The following is a 19,375-nucleotide window of genomic DNA, read 5'->3' as shown; positions in this document are numbered from 1 at the left end:
CTCCACTTGCGTCCCATATATTTGCTGTATGAGTACCCAAATTCAAAACCTGACCTACCACATTACAAAGAAGCTTGGTTCAAAAAATATTTAGGATTCTTGGGGCAATGTGCCACACTGTAGCGCCTTGAAAAGTGCAGGTTTGGCTACTCTGTTGAAAAGTTAAAGTATCCTGTGCGATGGGGACCCCCTTTCAGCACTGTGTAAATGCATTCTCAAGCAGAGCAGGAAATCCACAAATAAAATCCCCCTTACCTGTTTGGCTGCAGCAGGCTTTCCCCAGTGCCCAGGTCCAACCCTGAGGGTCCGTAATTCCACTGAACTTCCTTTGCCGCTATGTAGTATTTGCGAAGTTTCCCTTTCAGGGCAGGCTCTGGATTCTGATAGGAGCAGTTCCTGACTTCATAGAGAGCCTCCATCCCAGCTGTAGGAAGCACAACAGAGCACAACACACTCAGACTGGCCTGCTTGTCAAAACAGCCTGCAGGTTGGGAGTGATGGAGGCAGGGGAGGCCAAGAGCAGCCCAACAGTCAGATCCTGTTCCCCACCACAGATTCAACTTCCAAACTCTATTTCACTTTAAAAAACATTTTTTTGTAGTCTATATACACAAGGAAAGAAGCATAAAGAAATACGGTATGATCACATCTTGAGAGTGATCAACATGCACAATTTCATTCTTAAAAGGTTGAACCCAGGCTGGCTGAAACTGTGCAAATTAAATGCATACAAGGCAGAGAGCTTAAAAGCACCTTTTGAGCTGTGCTTTCCTAGTGCAGAAAAAGTGTCTAACCTCTCAGACTTGCCTGCTGGGCTCAGGGATACTCTTGGGAGACCTTGTGGGAACTCAGATGGACCCACAGGATCTCAGAAGAGCCTCCTAGAACGCAGTTAGCAAGGCAGAAAGCTTAAATGCTCCCTGCCTTGCTTGTGGGGCAATGTCCATTTGGTGCACCAGCTCTAGAAGGTAAGATTGTTCATGCAGGGGCCGTTCCAAGGTGGTGGTTAGAGCATACATATTTTTGCATATACACGCCACCCCTGGAACGTGACCCCTGTGCAAGATGCAAACATGCTGTACTCATAATGTTACAGCAGGTCAAAAGAAGCATTAGGTGGAACACTACCATTAAACTTACTGTTCCAAAACATTACTAATTTTCCCCACCATAGGCTGGTTTACATATATTCTTTTGTAGTAGATTAACTTAATCATAGTTATTAGAGACCATTTTTTCTCAATTCGTTCATATGTAGTAAGAGATATGCAGCTTTCATGCTTTGTCCTGTATGAAAAATCCATCCTTGTACCCTTAGTGATTGCTGGCAGCACACATATATTCCTATCTTGGCTCCCACACCCACACAGCACTTAAAACTTACCTTATCTAGATAAAGGTCCATGTTTTAAAGTGCTGCGTTCGAGGTCCCCCCATCCTTTTTTTTGTCTTGCGTTTTCCACAGGAAAACCCACTCTTTACAGAAGAATCAGAGCAAATCTGCAGAAAACCCAATCGCTCTGATAAAGGGTGGGTTTTACTGGGAAATATGCCAGGGCAAAAGAAGTAAAAAAGTTTTTTAAAGTGCCTGGACGTGGCGCTTTAAAGAGTGGACCTGTACCCAGAAAACACAGAATGAAAGGTAAGCATGGATGAGCCCTCTCCACTCAATTGTCCCTGAAGGTATGATTCTCAAAAATGACTGCATGGCATATACCTAGATCAGGTTACACATTACACAGTTCAGGAATTCGAAGAGGAGTTCTGAAGTACATGGTTGGGCAGAAGCTAATATGGTGTCTAGTTGAGCTGGAGTCCTATGTCTAAGAATGTAAAAAAAAAAAAAAAAAGCCTGCTGGATCAGGCCAGTGGCCCACCTAGTCTAGCATCCTGTTCTCAGTGTGGCCAGCCAGATGTCTACAGGAAGCCTGCAAGCAGGGTTCAAGCACAAGAGCCCTCTCTCTCCCTGTGGTTTCCAGCAACTGGTATTCATAAGCATTTACTGCCTCCAACCACAGAGGCAGAGCATAGCCAGCCTATCAGCTATCAATAGCCCTCTCCTCCTCCATGAATTTGTCCAATCCACTTTAAAAGCCATCTAGGGTGGTGGACAACACTGCCTCCATCGCTATCTGGTGATGAGAGCTGTAGCTGAAAACATCTGGAGAATTCCGGGGATGGCTGGCCTATTTACATCAACTGTGAAAAAGAAAATACTGATCCAGCCTGCCATGTGCCTGATGTTATGTACTGAGCTGAATCCTAGAACAATAGGATCCAGAATGCAGTGGTCTGATTGGTCCACAGGAGCCACCCAATCCAGCTCCAGGTGGAAGTGAATCAGTGACCTGATTGGCCTGCAGGAGCAGCCCAGAATTAGCCAATCATGTGGGGCCCATTATGTAAATAATGTATATATAGCTAGAAGTTTTGGGGAAAGTTTCATCATTGCTACTACGAGCTGAATAAAGAGCATGAAATTCACACTCGACTCTGAGTGTATTTCACCCACTTTCTGTTGTCATGGGCAAGGAATTCAGCAAAGAACTAGTGATCACAGTTGCAAGGGGAACTAAGTCTGGGAGACTGCCTTACCTTGCAGGTGATCATGGACCGCGCAGTTCAGCAGCCATTTCCCAATGTGGCGAGGAATCATTTCTGCTGCCACAAAAGTGGCTGGGAAGAGGCTGGCCACGTCAGTCCTGTGGCCCCGGACAATCAGGGTCTGTCCATGGAAGAAGACGGTGTGGATATCAATCTCATTGCCCATCCCAAAAAGATGCCATGACACATGATCCCCAGCACACATGGTCATCTTGGGGAGGTTCCCAAACACGTAACCATTAATTGCTGCAGAAATAGAGATCAAGATGTTAACATGAAAATGGGGTTTCGTATCAGTGTGTGTGTGTACATATATGTAGCATCCTATATTCATAAAAATGCAAGGCTGTTACTGTGCAACTGGAGAATTTACAGTGCTTCATCACAATCTTGGATTTGCATAAAGTCAGGGTGAGAGAAGGGCAATTTAAAATGGTGGTTTCAAAGAAGAGCAGAGGTTTGAATAAAGCAAAGACAGAGGACCACAGGTTCAATGTATCCTGTTAATATGTACATACCGTATTTTTCGCTCTATAACACGCACCTGACCATAACACGCACATCGTTTTTAGAGGAGGAAAACAAGGGAAAAAACATTCTGAATGAAACAGTGGATGTATCATTTTTGTGCTTCATGCTGTGGCCACAGACATGTGATCTGATGGTGAATTTGGGCTGACCCAATGCAAAAATCCTGAGAATCCCTGTGCATCCATGGTTTGTAACCACGTTTTTGCACCATTGCAGCCCCAGGCAACAGTGGGTGCGTGATTTTTGGGGGGCAGGCTGTAGCCATGGACATGCTATGTGCTCTGATGGTGAATTTGGGCTGACCCAATGCAAAGATCCTGAGGATCCATGTGGATCCATGGTTTGTAACCACGTTTTTGCACCATTGCAGCCCCAGGCAACAGTGGGTATGTGATTTGGGGGGGGGGGCAGGCTGTAGCCATGGACATGCTATGTGATCTGATGGTGAATTTGGGGTGACCCAATGCCAAAATCCTGAGAATTCCTGTGGATCCATGCTTTTTAACCACATTTTTGCACCATTGTAGCCCCAGGCAACAGTGGGTGCGTGATTTTGGGGGGCAGGCTGTAGCCATGGACATGCTATGTGATCTGATGGTGAATTTGGGGTGACCCAATGCCAAAATCCTGAGAATTCCTGTGGATCCATGCTTTTTAACCACATTTTTGCACCATTGCAGCCCCAGACAACAGTGGGTGTGTGATTTTTTTGGTGCAGGCTGTAGCCATGGACATGCTATGTGATCTGATGGTGAATTTGGGGTGACCCAATGTAAAGATCCTGAGGATCCATGCTTTGTAACCACATTTTAAGTAGGGAGGGAAGGAAAAACAAAGAAGGGACATTAGAGGGGTGTGCAGAGAAGCAGCTGGCTAAGAATGCAGGAGAGGGATTTAACGGGAGGGAGGAAAGAAAGGCAAAAGTTTCCCCCCACCCAAGCCAGCCATCTCTCTCTCTCTCTCTCTCTCTCTCTCTCTCTCTCTCCTTCCCTCCCTCCCTCCTCCTCTCTCTCTCCCTCCCCCCTCTCTCTCTCTCCCTCCCCCTCCCCCCTCTCTCTCTCCCTCCCCCCCCTCTCTCCCTCTCCCCCAGCAGCAACGGAGCTTGCCTGGAGGGGAGGGGCTTTCCCTGCTCTTTGTTCCGTTTCAGCAAACACAGCAACGAAACAGAGGCGGGTGGGCAGTAAGACCCTGAGGCAGAATGCAGGAAAGCAGCCGCTTCCTCTTTTCAGGTTTCGCTTCTCCGTGCAGCGTGCAGCGCCACGATTTGATTTTTGCATGATTTTTCGGCTCCAGGGACCACACATTCGCTCTATAACACGCACAGACATTTCCCCTTCCTTTTTAGAAGAAAAAATCTGCGTGTTATAGAAGGAAAAATACGGTAATTGAAATACCTTCCGCCTACTTTTTTTTTTGGTAATGCTCCAATATTAATAGATTTGCTTAATTTTCCTTCTGTTTTGCGGTTTGGAGGCACATTGTGACTCGCCAATGGTTGTGTAACTCCTGTGAAGTTGTATAACTGAGTGGTTTGGGTTGTGTTGTTTCCCAATACAGCGTTCCTAGACTCACATTTGCTTTCATAAAGTATTAGGCATGAGTTTCCCTATGGCGGTACCCATATGAGAGAGCTAGTTGTGCATGTGAAAGAATGAAAGCTGTGGCCGAACAGGCTAGGGTGGAAGGTTATCAGAATGGCCTGTCCACATGATGTTCATTCACTGGTGCTCCAGTGGCAAACCTGTGGACGAGATACAGTTGCTAAGGATGATGAGAGATCCTACTTGCCACCCTTGTATTCCTCCACTCTCAGAGGCTTGGCGAAGGGTATCCCGGGGGGAGGGGGCCTTGTAAGCTGCAGGACTCCCTCCTCACAGAAGCTCCCCTGGCACTTTACTATACAACTTCCAGAGGATGCTGAAGACACACCTCTTTATCTGACACCTGAGGCGTATATTTTTTAGGAGTCACTTTATTTTTATGATTGTAAGTTGTTACAAACTGTTTTCAGTGTTGTTTCAATGTTGTAACATGCCTTGGGAACTTAGGGTGAAGGGAAGACAATCCATCAGTCAGTCAGTCAGTCAGTCAGTCAGTCATTTTAATCAGTTATAATTCTTTCAGTGTTTGGCAGCCCTGAAGTTAATACATCTCTGTTCTGTATGATCTCTGAGTTTATTTGATCCAGAGAGGGTGTGTTACAGCCGTCCCTACCTGGATATAAACAGAGGTCAAGAAAAGGTCCTGCCCAACTGCACTCACCATGCATCTTGTTGCTCTCCCTGAACCCCTCGTCTTCCTCATCAACAGTGCTTGGATCTCCGCAGAAGGAGGCAATGTTCTGATCCAGGTGCCAGCTCTCATTCTCGTCAACCACGCTGAACATCAGAAAGAAATCGAGGTCCGCGTCATGCCGCCTTTGAGAAATGCTCTTCAGAGTCCCTGGGCCAGGAGAAGATAGGAGTGAATGGAAGGAGCCAGGAAGTCTGAAGCTTTAGGGGGAGCATGCTGGATTTCTTCCTACTTTCAAGAAAACCCACCTCTCTTAGCCCTGAGGGAACACACACTTCTGCTCTCAAAGCAAGTCTAGCGAAGGACTGTGGGGCTGGCTTCACACAGTGGTGAGCAGCATCCCTCCTCCAGGCACCAAGTGCCACCATTTAGTGCAAATCCACTTCATACATTTAAATCACATTCAGTTCAGAGCCAGCGTGATGGCCACTCTAACTGGAGGAAAGTGGCAGGGCAAATGGAACTGTGGCAGAGCCCTGATATCTTGCCACCTCTGTATGAGTTCAAAAACCAATAACACCCAAACAAGAAAATAAAGCAACATATTATATATATTTATCCTAAAACAAGGCCTATGGGCCTTGCTTCTTTCATTTCCAGTTCTGCAAATGGCATGTTACAACCCCTGACCTCTTTCTTTCATTTAAACTGCCAGGCTGAATATGGTCTAGAAGCTTGTTTCAGCCAATTTAAACCTGAACTGAGGAACAATTCAGGAAAGGTACTTGTGGCCTAGGGGACGCAGGTGGCGCTGTGGGTTAAAGCCTTAGCGCCTAGGACTTGCCGATTGAAAGGTCGGCGGTTCGAATCCCTGCCTCGGTCCCAGTGCCTGCCAACCTAGCAGTTCGAAAGCGCCTCCGGGTGCAAGTAGATAAATAGGGACCGCTTACCAGCGGGAAGGTAAATGGTGTTTCCGTGTGCGGCTCTGGCTCGCCAGATGCAGCTTTGTCACGCTGGCCACGTGACCTGGAAGTGTCTCCGGACAGCGCTGGCCCCTGGCCTCTTGAGTGAGATGGGCGCACAACCCCAGAGTCTGTCAAGACTGGCCCGTACGGGCAGGGGTACCTTTACCTTTACCTTTACTTGTGGCCTATTGCACTGTTTGTGATATAATTTCAAAAATAAGCTATGAAACTGAGCAATCTTTTCCCAAGGGCAGCCTTACCTTCTCTACATATCAGCAGTGGCCCAATTAAGCCAGTGGCAATGTCTTTTGCTGCATCAACATGAGAATGATAGATCCATGTTAAACAGGCTGGGTCATCATCTGTTGGGCCATGATCTTCAGGAACAGTCCAAGTATATGTGTGGTTCCTGCCTGGGGGGATGGCATCATCCTTCTTAAGGTCTTGGGAAGAGGACTCATCAGGATATAGGGATCCTGGAAAAATTGAGAAATTGCAGTATCCATTCAGTACAATTTCCATTTAATACAGTTGCATTAGCCTTGAGAAGAGCCTGCTGGATCTGGCCAGTGGCCCATTTGGTCCAGCATCCTGTTCTCACAGTGGCTGATCAGACGCCTCTTCTGGGAAACTCACAAGCAGGATTCGAGTGCAAGAGCACCCTCCGCTTTGGCGATTTCCAGCAACTGGTATTCAGAGCACAGCCATCATGGCTAGAAGCTACTGGCAGCCTGATCTTCCATGAATAGTACTGTTGCACACAACCCCAACTTCTGAGTTTCAAGAGACTGCAGGGGTGCCAGTACTTAGCCAGGGTTCAGTTCCATTGGAATGAAAATAAACAGACTGTGTTGATAGGATATTTGTTTTTATTTACACATATATACAATCTGAGCGTGGGATGGAGGGGCTCACATCACAGCATTAACACTCCAACCTATAACAGTATACTTTGAGAGCTTCCATTTTGACTGCAGCCTCTCAAACTTAACACCCCACTATGAATTGCTTTTAAATCATCCAAGGATTAGAGAGCCAGTGGTTATAGTGTCTGACTAGGACCTAGGAGACCACGGCTCAAATCCCACTCAGCCCAAAAGCTCACTGGATCACCTTGGGCCAGCCATTGCATCCCATGTACACCTTGAGCTCCCTGGAAAAAAGGTTGAGTAAAAATGCAATAAATAAATATATAGATAAATAAAAGTATCATATGCAACATGACAACTCATGTAGAAACATCCACAAAAGCAGAGGTGAAAGGAAACTTGTTTATGCATTCAATTGATATCAATTTTAGCTCTTTATCAAAATATTTACCTTCTGAGTCCTTCTTGTAGAAGACACCATGAGGGTGAATGGTGAATGGTCGCCTTCCAAAATTCTTCAGGTGTACAATGATGGTGTCACCCACTTCGGCTCGTATGATGGGCCCAAGGAATCCCAGCCAGGAGGGTTTGGGTATTTCTGATGTGTACGTCTCATCTAGGTATTGCTTATACACAGATTTCGTGTAGATGCTGCCAATTCTGTTCTTGGCAGGCTGGAGAAAGCTAGAGGCTATCCTGAAAAGGAAGAGGGAACAACAATGACACTATTGGCAGCAATTTTCATATGTGCTGATACATCTTTCCTGCTATCTGTATGCACAGCTGGTTGTTTTTAAGGCAAGGCAGAGAGAAGAAAATGTGTGTTTTATTTATCTTGCCCTGGGACGCGGGTGGCGCTGTGGGTTAAACCACTGAGCCTAGGGCTTGCCGATCAGAAGGTCGGTGGTTCGAATCCCCGTAACGGGGTGAGGTCCCGTTGTTCGGTTCCAGCTCCTGCCAACCTAGCAGTTCGAAAGCATGTCAAAGTGCAAGTAGATAAATAGGTACCACTCCAGCGAGAAGGTAAACGGTGTTTCCGTGCGCTGCTCTGGTTCGCCAGAAGCGGCTTAGTCATGCTGGCCACATGACCCGGAAGCTGTATGCCGGCTCCCTCGGCCAATAGTGAGATGAGTACCGCAACCCCAGAGTTGGCCACGACCGAACCTAATGGTCAGGGGTCCCTTTACCTTTTATCTTGCCCAGAGCAACCCATAGTGGCTTACAACGACCCAACCAAAAAACCCAACATAGATACATTAAAACCAAGAGGGAAAAGAAGTACAGTGGTACCTGAGGTTAAGTACTTAATTCGTTCTGGAGGTCCGTACTTAACCTGAAACTGTTCTTAACCTGAAGCACCACTTTAGCTAATGGGGCCTCCTGTTGCTGCTGCGCCGCCAGGGCACAATTTCTGTTCTCATCCTGAAGCAAAGCTCTTAACCCGAGGTACTATTTCTGGGTTAGTGGAGTCTGTAACCTGAAGCGTATGTAACCTGAGCTACCACTGTATATTAAAAACATCCCACCCACTTTTAAAAACGGGTTTAGTACAGCAGCTCCCAGACTGGATGGTACCTTCCTCAGGGGCGGTGGGGGGGGCGGGATTCCTAGTTGACACTAAGAGACAAGGAGCTGGCAGGGAGGCAATGGAGGTAGAAATGGCTATCAAACTTTGAAAAGTTGGCATCACTGGATCAAGTTTATCAGTTTTGTTGAATCACTCAAACTAAAAAGTTTTAATTGGGTTTTAAATAAATGTGCAATTAATGAAACTAAACCATTGGTTTAATAAATCCTGAGTATGTTCTTGTTCTGCTTAAGAAACTCAGGTGTGCTTTACTACATCAGATTAGCAGTCACATACCCCTTGGCAAGAATTCTGCTCTGGCAGGTTACTAGGTAAAGGTAAAGGGACCGCTGACCATTAAGTCCAGTCCTGGCCAACTCTGGGGTTGCGGTGCTCATCTCGCTTTGCTGGCTGAGGGAGCCGGCGTTTGTCCACAGACAGTGTCCGGGTCATGTGGCTGGCATGACTAAGCCGCTTCTGGCGAACCAGAGCAGCGCATGGAAACACTGTTTACCTTCCTGCTGGAGTGGTACCTATTTATCTGCTTGCACTTTGACGTGCTTTCGAACTGCTAGGTGGGCAGGAGCAGGGACCGAGCAACGGGAGCTCATCCCGTCATGGGGATCGAACCGCCAACCTTCTGACTGGCAAGCCCTAGGCTCAGTGGTTTAGACCACAGCACCACCCACGTCCCTTTTATCAAAGTTAAAGCAACCAGTGGGAGTCCTAAGTCCAGCCAGGCAGTGACGTGCTTTTTATCTCTATTTGAAGGTGAGAGGTGCACAGCCATTAATGTGCACAGCAACATCTTGGGAGGGATGTTTCCAGCTACCCCACCCTTTGCCCTTGGAAACTGCTGCAGGAGATGGGCTGTGAGCAACATCATGGGAGGGGTGTTTATTAGGACTAAGGTGAAAGTGTAAAGCTACCTTGTTATGCTTCGGGTGATGCATGCTGTTTAAGGAATTTTGTTATATGTATAGTATTAGAATTTGGTTTTTTTGATATGTTATTATATTTGCTGTTGTTTTACTATATTATCGGTTTTTGCAGTGCTTGTTCGAAATGCATCTGTTTCTTTGTTGCAAGCCACTTTTAGCATGGTGTTTGTGTGTGTGTGTGTGTGTGTGTGTGTGTGTGTGCAAAAGCAGGATACAAATAAAATGAATGAATGTCAGACTATGGAGATTTTGAGTATTGGATGCAGAGGGTAGGGTGGGGGGTAGTTTATGATGATTCCAGACAAGTGGGGAGAGGACAGAGGTGAAACCATCTCCCTCCCCCGTGGGAAAGGCAATCTCTCGTATCTTTTACTGATACAGAAAATTGAATTCTAGTAGATACAATTTCTCTCTGTCCCTTGCATAACAACCTACACCAGCCAAAAGTCCTGTATACCAATGTTCAAAAGTGCAGCCATTCTCTAAGTTGTCTAAAACATACATGTACCTGAAGAGTGGTTGGACATGTACAACTCGTTCACACTTCCAGATGTTGGACTCCCAACTTCTATCAACCCCAGCCAGCAGGTTCCCCCTGAACCAGCTGTGCAAATGCTTGAATTGATTTTTTTATACACCGTATTTTTCGCCCTATAGGATGCACCTTTTCCCCTCCAAAAATGAAGGGGAAATGTGTGTGCGTCCTATGGGGCAAATGCAGGCTTTCGCTGAAGCCTGGAGAGAGAGAGGCGCACCAACCCCTCTCGCTCTCCAGGCTTCAGGAAGACATCCGCAAGCCTTGCAAGCCTGGCAGGAGTTCCTGCGGGCTCACAAGGCTTGCGGGCAGCAGCCTGCAGCCCGAAGCACGAGGCGCCCTCCGGAGGACACCCCGTGCTTCGGGCAGGTGTCCGCAAGACTTGCAAGCCCGGCGGGAGTTGCTGCGGGGCTCGCAAGGCTTGCAGCCTGTTCTGGGGGTGGGGTCAGGGGAAGCTTGGGCTTCCCCCGCCCAGCCCCGTGGCTGGGGAGGGGGGAAATATATTTTTTTTATTCATTCCCCCCCAAAAAAACGAGGTGCGCCCTATGGGCAAGTGCGCCCTATAGGGCGAAAAATATGGTATAAAAAAGGGAACTGAAAAAAATCCAGAATTACATTGCTTTGGGGGGGGTGTTAATCTCCTTTAATATTTTCATAGATGGCTTCAGGAAGGTTATTTTTGGGCTAGACCAGTGGCTCCCAAAGTGACCAACACCAGGATGGGGGTTCCCTGAGGGGCAGGGGATGGCCAGGGGGTGTTGCAGCCTAAATGTTTATCAGACTTTGAAAAGCTGGTATCACTGGATCAAGTTAGTCAATTTTGTTGAAATAATTAAATTGAATAGTTTTAATCAGATTTTGAATACAGTAAATGCAATTATTTATTACTGTTTTGAATTTGGAGTTTCAGCACCCACTTTTCAAGCAGGGAAACTCAACCTGCTGGCAAACATTGAACAGAAGATACTGTCCCCCTCAGCTCTTAAATGTCACGGCAGTGGCGTCAGTGCTACACACAGAAATTTCTGCTTGTGCATGTGTGTGTGTGTGTGTGTGTGTGAGGGGCAGCATTGCCAATAAACCATCAGAGCAGAACTTACAGATGACTCATTATTGCTGCAATAAATGACTAATTTCCCATCACCTTCTGGTTATTTGGGTACATAGGTTTGACCAGCCTTTCTCAACCTGGGACCTTCCAGACATCTTGGACTCCAGCTCCCATCAGCCCTAGCCAGCATGGCCAACGGTCAGAGATGATGGAAACTGTATCCAGCATCTAAAAAGTCATGGGTTAAATCACATTCTGGTATTTTGTACGTTACACTACTGAAGCTTGGTAATTCTCCTGTTTCTTAGGTAACATGGCATTAACCATTAAACCAACCAAGACCAGATACATATCAAGAATGTATTATCCTCCATTTTTTTTAATATGAAACTCTGAAGTGGCTAGAGTTAACTAAGTTATTAAGCCAGGACCTAGTAAACCAAGAAATGAAGCTCACATATCATTTGCTATGCTTTGTCCTGTGATGGTGTTCTTCCCCAAGGGAGCATAGTTCCAGTCCACTTCACGGATGCCCAGGTAGTAGACTCTGGTGGCACCTTCAGTCAAGACATGAACAAGGAGGTGGAGGTGGAATGCAGTGTGCCATGTTTGTTTACAGGACAACATATCAGCTCTTGGAAGGTCAGTTCAGGTGTCGAGATCTTCAAAAAGGGAGGAAATAAAAATAAAATCTTAGCACGAGTGAAGAAGGAACAGAGGACAGTGACTTATAGTGAGTCAGGCCATAGGTTCAAACAGTTTGGTACTGGCCTTGCTGACGGACAGCCCTCTGCAGGCTTTCTGACATGGCCTGTTTCTCAGCCCACCTGGAAACATTGGGGCATTAAACCTAGAACCTTGCACATTCAACTCCTGTTCTCTGCTGCTAAGCGACAGACTTTCCGTAAGAAAGAAAGGCAGGAGACGGTACAAGGCCATATAAATCTGCAGGTTTTATTTTCCAACAGATGGTGTTTGTGGGTGAATGAAGAGAAGGTGATGTTCTCGGCATGTAATCCACCCCACTACTGTCCATTTAATTAAGTGCCAGATAATGTTAAGATGACATACAGCTTCAGGGACTCTTTCGCTTTGATGGTGGAGCAGGGGTTGATTTAATTGTATTAGCTAGGATGCAGATTTCAGTCTCCTAGTCTACCCACCACCAGCACCCTTCATGGGGGACCTGGAAAAAAAGGCTGTATTGTCTTCCCAGGTTCCATCACCAACGTGTCCCATAGCCCTTTGGTTCCTTTGATCCCAGATAGGCTCTAAATGCTTCAAAGTTGGGGCCTTCACCTGGGCAGCAGCCAAACTCTGGCTCTGCCTGCCTTTGGATGGACTTATCAGCCTGCCAAAACGTCTGAAGGGTACCAAGTTAGGGAAGTCTGGGATAGACTCTCAGTGCCCAGTTCAAAGCACTAGCCCATTCCAAACATGACTAAAGCCTGCTAACAATTTTGTTGTTGTTGCTGGCAAAAATAATTATATGGAATGAAACGAAAACATTTGTTTGCATGCCTATAGCATGAAGGTTAAAAACCCCCAACAATCATCAGTTGCCTGGTTTCATATTTTTAGTTACTGATACAGGCAACAAGACCAGAGGTACATTTGAAGTTAACCTGCTGTTACAGTGGTGCCCCGCAAGACGAATGCCTCGCAAGACGAAAAACCCGCTAGACGAAAGCGTTTTCCGTTTTTCGATGCGCTTTGCAAGACGAAAACGTCTTGCGAGTCTTGCGATTTAATAGCCTTTTAGCCACTAAGCTGCTAAGCCTTTAATAGCCGCTAAGCCGCTAATAGCGCTAATCCGCTAAGCCGCTGATAGGGTTGCTTCGCATGACGAAAAAACCGCTAGACGAAGAGACTCGCGGAACGGATTATTTTCATCTTGCGAGGCACCACTGTATTTATTTTTATGTAGGAGACTACCAGCCACCTTTTTAGCCAAAGTTGTTGAGCTTTCTTCAGTTGTTGAGCCAGGTCCAGTGGCCCCTGTGCATGAATCCTAAATGTTTGGCCATTGTGAAAATAGGATGCTGGACTCTATGGGCCAATGACTTCCACTTTGAGGAGGACCTGAGTGGCCCTACGGATTTGAAAATGATTTTAAATGTGTAATCATTGTCCAGTTTCTCTCTCTCTCTCCCCCCCCCCCGTCCCTTTCCCCTTGTATGTGCTGCTCTTTTAGACTGTAAGCCCTCGGGTGGGAATTGTCTTGTTTTGACTGTATGCAAACCACTTCAGGAGCCATTTTGGATGAAGAGCAGGGTAAAAGTGCTCCAAATAAATAAACAAACCCCATGGTGAAGGAACAAATCAGAGGCCAAATTATTCTGCTGTGATAAGAATATATTTCCTCCTCAGAAATGATCCCAAACAAGTTGGAGTCAGATAACAACTGCCAGATGTTTCCAAGGTCATTTGTCTCTCCACTTCATTGGAAGCCTTGTAAGTAAGAAACTTACTGTTTTCATTACTCACTTTGCTTAGAAGGCTTCTGATTAAACACAGAAGCACCTAAGCCCACAAGAATCTAAGAAGAGACCACCTGGATCAAGACAGTGGCCCATCTAGTCCAGCATCCTCTTCCCACAGGCCAGATGCCCCAAAGGGCACTCTCCCCACTAGTGATTTCCAGCAACTGGTATTCAGAAGCTGACGTGAGTGCTGGAAGGAAGACCTGCTCCCTGCTGCAAGGCCCGTTTCCACCTGGCCTAGGGGACGGGGACCACACTTACCCAGAACAGCTAAAAGGCTCCTGAGAGGCCACTGGGACATTGCTGCCACTGAAAATGCTTTGCAATGTTATTAAATAGTTTTAAATCTGTGGTGTTTTAAATATTTGGGTTGGGGTTTTGTTTTGAGTTTTTTTTGCTCTGTTGTGGGTGGGATAAACGTTTACCGTAGATTCCGGCATATTAGGCGACAGGGCGTATAAGACGACTCCCCAAATTGCGAATTTGAGGGGTCGACTTATACGCCCAGTTGCCTAATACGCAGCATCAGTGGGCGGCGGGTGGCACGCCGCGCTGGGAGGAAACTGCCCAGCGAAGCCGGCTTAGCATCACTGGGCAGCGTCCTCACGGCATGGAGCCCGCTGCCGCTGCCCAGCAAACCCATACCCGGCATATGACGACCCCCGACTTTTTAGAGTATTTTCCAGGGTTAAAAAGTCGTCTTATACGCCGGAATCTACGGTAGTTGGGGCTGGGGACTAGTTTAGTTGTAGCATAAATGCTTTTTTAAAAAATAGTTTCTACTGTTTTATTGTATAGTTTGTGTTTTGTTTTGAAGGAGAGGGGGTCAGGGCTGCATGGGTGTGGGCCCCAGCCAACAGAATGGCTGGGGCAGGTTCCATCGTGGCAGGGGGATGCACTGGGACATCTGATTTCAAAGATCATGGGCAGGAGAAGGAGTAACGCTAAGACCAGACCATGTCATTACTGAGGGCAGGTTTAGTCGTCGTTTGAAGACTACCCCTGCCTCCAGGTCTGGTCTTGACCGGAAGGATACTGGAATCAGTAAGGGAGACCCACATGATCTTAAGGTGCTGCTGTGCAATGCCAGGTCAATGATTCACAAGACAGCTATCATCCACAACTTGATTGTGGATGGAGGACTTGACCTGGAATGTGTAACAGAGACTTGGTTGGATGAAGCAGATGGGCCTGTCTTAGCTGCTGCTTGTCCACCAGGTTTCTCTTATGCACAGCAACCCAGGTCATATGGGCAGGGATGTTGGAATATTCTAGAAAGAACTTGAGAATTGGTCTTGAACAGGTTGCTAGGCAACAGAAAAATCTACCCAGCACAGGATCCTTTAGAAAGGGCATGTGATCAACAAGGGTCAGTGTATAAATGAGCATGAGTCAGCATTAGGTCTCTGGCCAGATGGCTGAAAGAGGAAAAGATTGTGTTATTTTATTTGTATTTGACCAGTGTAATTTTTTGTAAATAATAAAGATATTCAATTAAAAGGAAACTGCTGCAAGTCTATTAAAAGAAGAAAACCCAAGAGTAGATGCTACACACACATCAACAGGGATGGGGAGGGTTGCAGTGATTTTTAGGAAGCTGACACCAGGCATCCTATTGGGAAGACCCAGTTTTCTGAGTGCATGTTCTAGATACAGTGGTTCTGCTCCTTCCTCCAGGGCTGTGTCTAGAAAGTGGTGTTGAGGGATGAATGTTCAGATCCCTGGGCTCTCACTTGTGGGTGCCTCAGGGTTCTGTCCTCTCCCCCATGCTTTTAAACATCTATAAGAAGCCACTGGGAGAGATCAACGGGGGGTTTGGGCTGGGTTGTTCATTAGTATGTGGATGACACCCAACTCTACCTCCCTTTCAAATCGGAACCAGTGAAGGCGGTGAAGGTCCTGTGTGAGTGTCTGGAAGCAGCTGGAGGAGGGATGGTGGCTAATGGATTGAGGTTGAATCCTGACAAGACAGTAGTTCTGTTTTGGGGGGACAGGGGACGGGCAGGTGTGGAGGACTCCCTGGTCCTGAATGGGGTAACTGTGCCCCTGAAGGACCAGGTGCACAGCCTGGGAGTCATTCTAGACTCACAGCTGTCTATGGAGGCGCAGGTCAATCCAGGGCAGCTGTTTATCAGCTCCATCTGGTATGCAGGATGAGACCTGCCCGTGGACTGTCTTGCCAGAGTGGTGCATGCTCTAGTTATCTCCCACTTGGACTACTGCAATGTGCTCTGTGTGGGGCTACCTTTAAAGGTGACCCAGAAACTACAAATAATCCAGAATGCGGCAGCGAGACTGGTGACTGGGAGTGGCCGCTGAGACCATATAATACCATATAATGGCTCCCAGTGCATTTCTGAGCACAATTCAAAGTGTTGGCGCCCTTTAAAGCACTAAATGGCCTCGGCCCAGTATACCTGAAGGAGCGTCTCCACCCCCATCGTTCAGCTCCAGGGGCCTTCTGGTGGTTCCCTCACTGCGAGAAGTGATGTTACAGGGAACCAGGCAGAGGGCCTTCTCAGTGGTGGCACCTGCCCTGTGGAACCCTCTCCCATCAGATGTCAAAGAAATGAACAACTATCTGATTTTAGAAGACACCTCAAGGCAACCCTGTTTAGGGAAGTTTTTAATGATTGATGTTTAATAGTGTTTTTAATATTCTGTTGGGAGCTGCCCAGAGTGGCTAGGGAAACCAAGCCAGATGGGCAGGGTATAAATAAATAAATAAATAAATAAATAAATAAATAAATAATATTGTGGAGGCAAAACATAGCCATTATGGCTAGTTGCCATCAGTCACTCTCTCCTCCATGAATTTTCTCTTTTAAAGCCATCTAGGTTAGTAGCCATCACTGCCTCCTTTTGGAGCAAATTTCATGGAGGATGATGATGATTTAAATTTGAATGTTTAACTATGCACTGGGTGGAAAAAAAATTTCTCTATCTCCCAGAAAAAACTCCCATCGCTGTAGTGCTGAGGTAGCCAACACAGCACCTTCCAAATATTGCTGGATAGCAACTCCCACAATCCCTGCCCATTGGCCATGCTGGCTAGAGGTGGCAGGATTTGGAGTCCAACAACACCTGGAGGGCACATTGCCTATCTGCCTTCCCCTGCTGCAGAGGAGGAACAGCAGTGAAGGGACTTGGTTACAGAACTGAAAATTAAATTCTAGTCTACCCTAAGTATATTTTGAGCTGTGTGTCATTTGTGAGCAAGCACATGGACCACTGAACTTTATTATGGATCAATCAAACATGCATGGATCCCTTGCTCAAATGCACTTCCACAGTGCCAGTCATATGATAGCACCCCTAGGTATAGATTCCACCCTATTCAGTGGGCCTTATTCCCAAGTAAGTGTGCACAGAGTTGCAGCCTTAACGTCTGACATGTTGCTCACCCTTGAACGAAAGCTGTTCCCTAACTCAGCGTGTTGAATTATCCTGGCCTGCTACCTTTATAATAGGACAACATACCCGTCTTCCAGCTAAGCATCCAGTAACAAGATGCAAGGACATCAGCATACAAGAACACTATAGTATGCATGTGTGTTTTAAGACCCAACTTGTTTTTATGACTTTAAGTTGTTTTAAGTTGTTTTTAATATTGTGTATTAATGCAGCAACACTAGGGTTGCCATACAGTCATACCTCGGGTTTTAGACACTTCAGGTCGTGTTTTTTCGGGTTACAGACCGCTGAAACCCAAAAGTACCGGAATGGGTTACTTCCAGGTTTCAGCAGTCGCGCATGCACAGTAGCGCTAAATCACGCTTTGCGCATGTGCAGAAGTGCTGAATCGCAACCCGTGCGTGAGCAGACGCACCGCTGCAGGTTGCGAACGTGCATCCCGCATGGATCACAATGGCAGCCCGAGTATCCACTGTATTTCAAAAAGTGACAATTGGGACTTGAAAGTCATTGAGCTGTTTTCTGGCAGTTCTTTCAAAATGTCAGGACATATGGCAGCACTAAGCAACATATCCTAGGGGCTTAAGGTGAAGGACATGCCATTATTAATAATAGCTCTGTTGTTTTCTCTTTTCAGTGGCAGAGACTGCAAAACACTTTTGACATCCGGAAACTATGAAGAAGATGCTCCCAGTCTTTAAATACTGCTTGATAAACAAAATCCCTAAGTGGTCTACTTAAAACACAGAAAGCCCATAAAAGAAAATTATAGGCAAACGTATACACATACACAAAGTTATAATAAAAATTACAAAGAAATACATCAGCAAAAACAGAGAATCCATCACTAAAACATTAAATTAAATTTCAAGAAATAATAAAACAGAGCAGTGTTATTAATCTTATGAGCAAGGGAAATTTTGTTTAAATAAGTGAATCTTCAGGAAGTATTGAAACCTTGCCACAATTTCTGCCTAATCTAGAGCATTCCAGGTGTCCTGAACTATTGCTCCCACCCTATGTAGCCCAAAAAACCTGGAGGTGGACCAGGATGGCGAAGAAGACCGTCTTAGAAGTCACCTGCTTCAGAAATAATTCCCCTCCTTACCCTCCCCACATCATACCTCAGGTTCCATTGAGAGATGTGACCCACTTGTGCAATTTGCATGCTTCCTGAGAAGAAAGCCCAACCAGAATTTACACTCAAGTAAATGTGCCTAGGATTGCGGCTCAAGCAACCTCCCCCTTGCTAACTAAGTATTCAATTAAATAAGTTCCCGGATCCCTTACTTTGATACGGGAGGAAGAGCTGGTTAGAAGCTGAGACCATGGGAAGGGCTTCAGAACTGTTCCCCAAACATTTTCTTCCTGAAGCTCCAAAGAAGCCATATGATAGCTACAGACGCCAAGAGGGGGCAAAGTCTAGGCCATAAAACCAGCTGATCCCTGGACCCAAGCCATTGGCCTATCTGGAACATGTAATGCTTTTGGAATGCACTAAATAGAATAAATGTTTTGCAAGCTGATTGGCTGCTGAGCAAGGAACAGCCTTATGTTGATCAATTCAATGTCATTAGCATATCCGTATGCCGCCTACATTTGTTTCGTTTTCAGGCTTTAGATGGCAAGGGCAAGCTGCTTGTGCAGCTTGTTACTCCCAGGTCAATTATGACTGGATATTGCTTTATGGCATTGAAGTGTGAATGTGCATGCCACCTTTTGGTTCTTGGAGGAAAGCTGGTATATATAAATGCAATAAATAAATGAATTAATCTGGTTCGACAGCAGGCAGTGGCTGGCAGAGCCCTTTGCCCAACTATGGCAGAAAATGGGCAGGATGGTCTGAGCAAAACAGCAGCTTTAAAAAAACAAACAAACAAAAAAACCACACACACCCAAAAAACAACAACACAAAAACCCCCACAACTAAACTGAAACAAAACTCCCAGACTTCCAAGCAAAGAGCAAAAGGAAAGAAAGTGGTTTCATGGTGCATACAGTGAAGAACCTACAATAAAGGGTTTCATATAAACATTTTTGGTTGGTTTCAGTATTTTTTTATGTTACCCTTTATGGATCTCTAGAGCCAGGATATATGAAGTGGACTTGAACTAGATTTGGAAGCGGGCCACTATCTTTCCTGGAGAGTGGGTGGGGGAAAACATTTTTCATCTCCACACAAA

At 46.1% G+C, this 19,375-nt stretch overlaps 1 protein-coding gene across 2 annotated transcripts in view; it reads right to left on the bottom strand.

The window, feature by feature from the left end:
- Positions 1-18,589, bottom strand: part of HEPH (hephaestin) — a 51,043-nt gene extending 32,454 nt beyond the window's left edge. The window contains exons 1-7 of one of the 2 annotated variants that reach the window (XM_083722079.1): positions 18,483-18,589; positions 11,753-11,957; positions 7,653-7,897; positions 6,593-6,808; positions 5,398-5,577; positions 2,596-2,850; positions 256-424 (exon numbers count right to left, since the gene is read on the bottom strand). In XM_083722079.1, the coding sequence (XP_083578205.1) occupies positions 256-424; positions 2,596-2,850; positions 5,398-5,577; positions 6,593-6,808; positions 7,653-7,897; positions 11,753-11,922 (1,235 nt within the window). In that variant the 5' untranslated portion in view covers positions 11,923-11,957; positions 18,483-18,589. Of the gene's footprint in view, positions 1-255; positions 425-2,595; positions 2,851-5,397; positions 5,578-6,592; positions 6,809-7,652; positions 7,898-11,752; positions 11,958-14,837; positions 15,005-18,482 lie in introns of those variants that run through there. The other variant, XM_083722080.1, reaches the window with a different exon arrangement.
- Positions 18,590-19,375: the final 786 nt, after the last annotated feature.

Source organism: Podarcis gaigeae (assembly GCF_964106915.1).
Source record: "Podarcis gaigeae genome assembly, chromosome: Z".
NCBI classification, from domain to species: domain Eukaryota; kingdom Metazoa; phylum Chordata; class Lepidosauria; order Squamata; family Lacertidae; genus Podarcis; species Podarcis gaigeae.
This window is presented reverse-complemented; position numbering and strand designations above follow the sequence as displayed.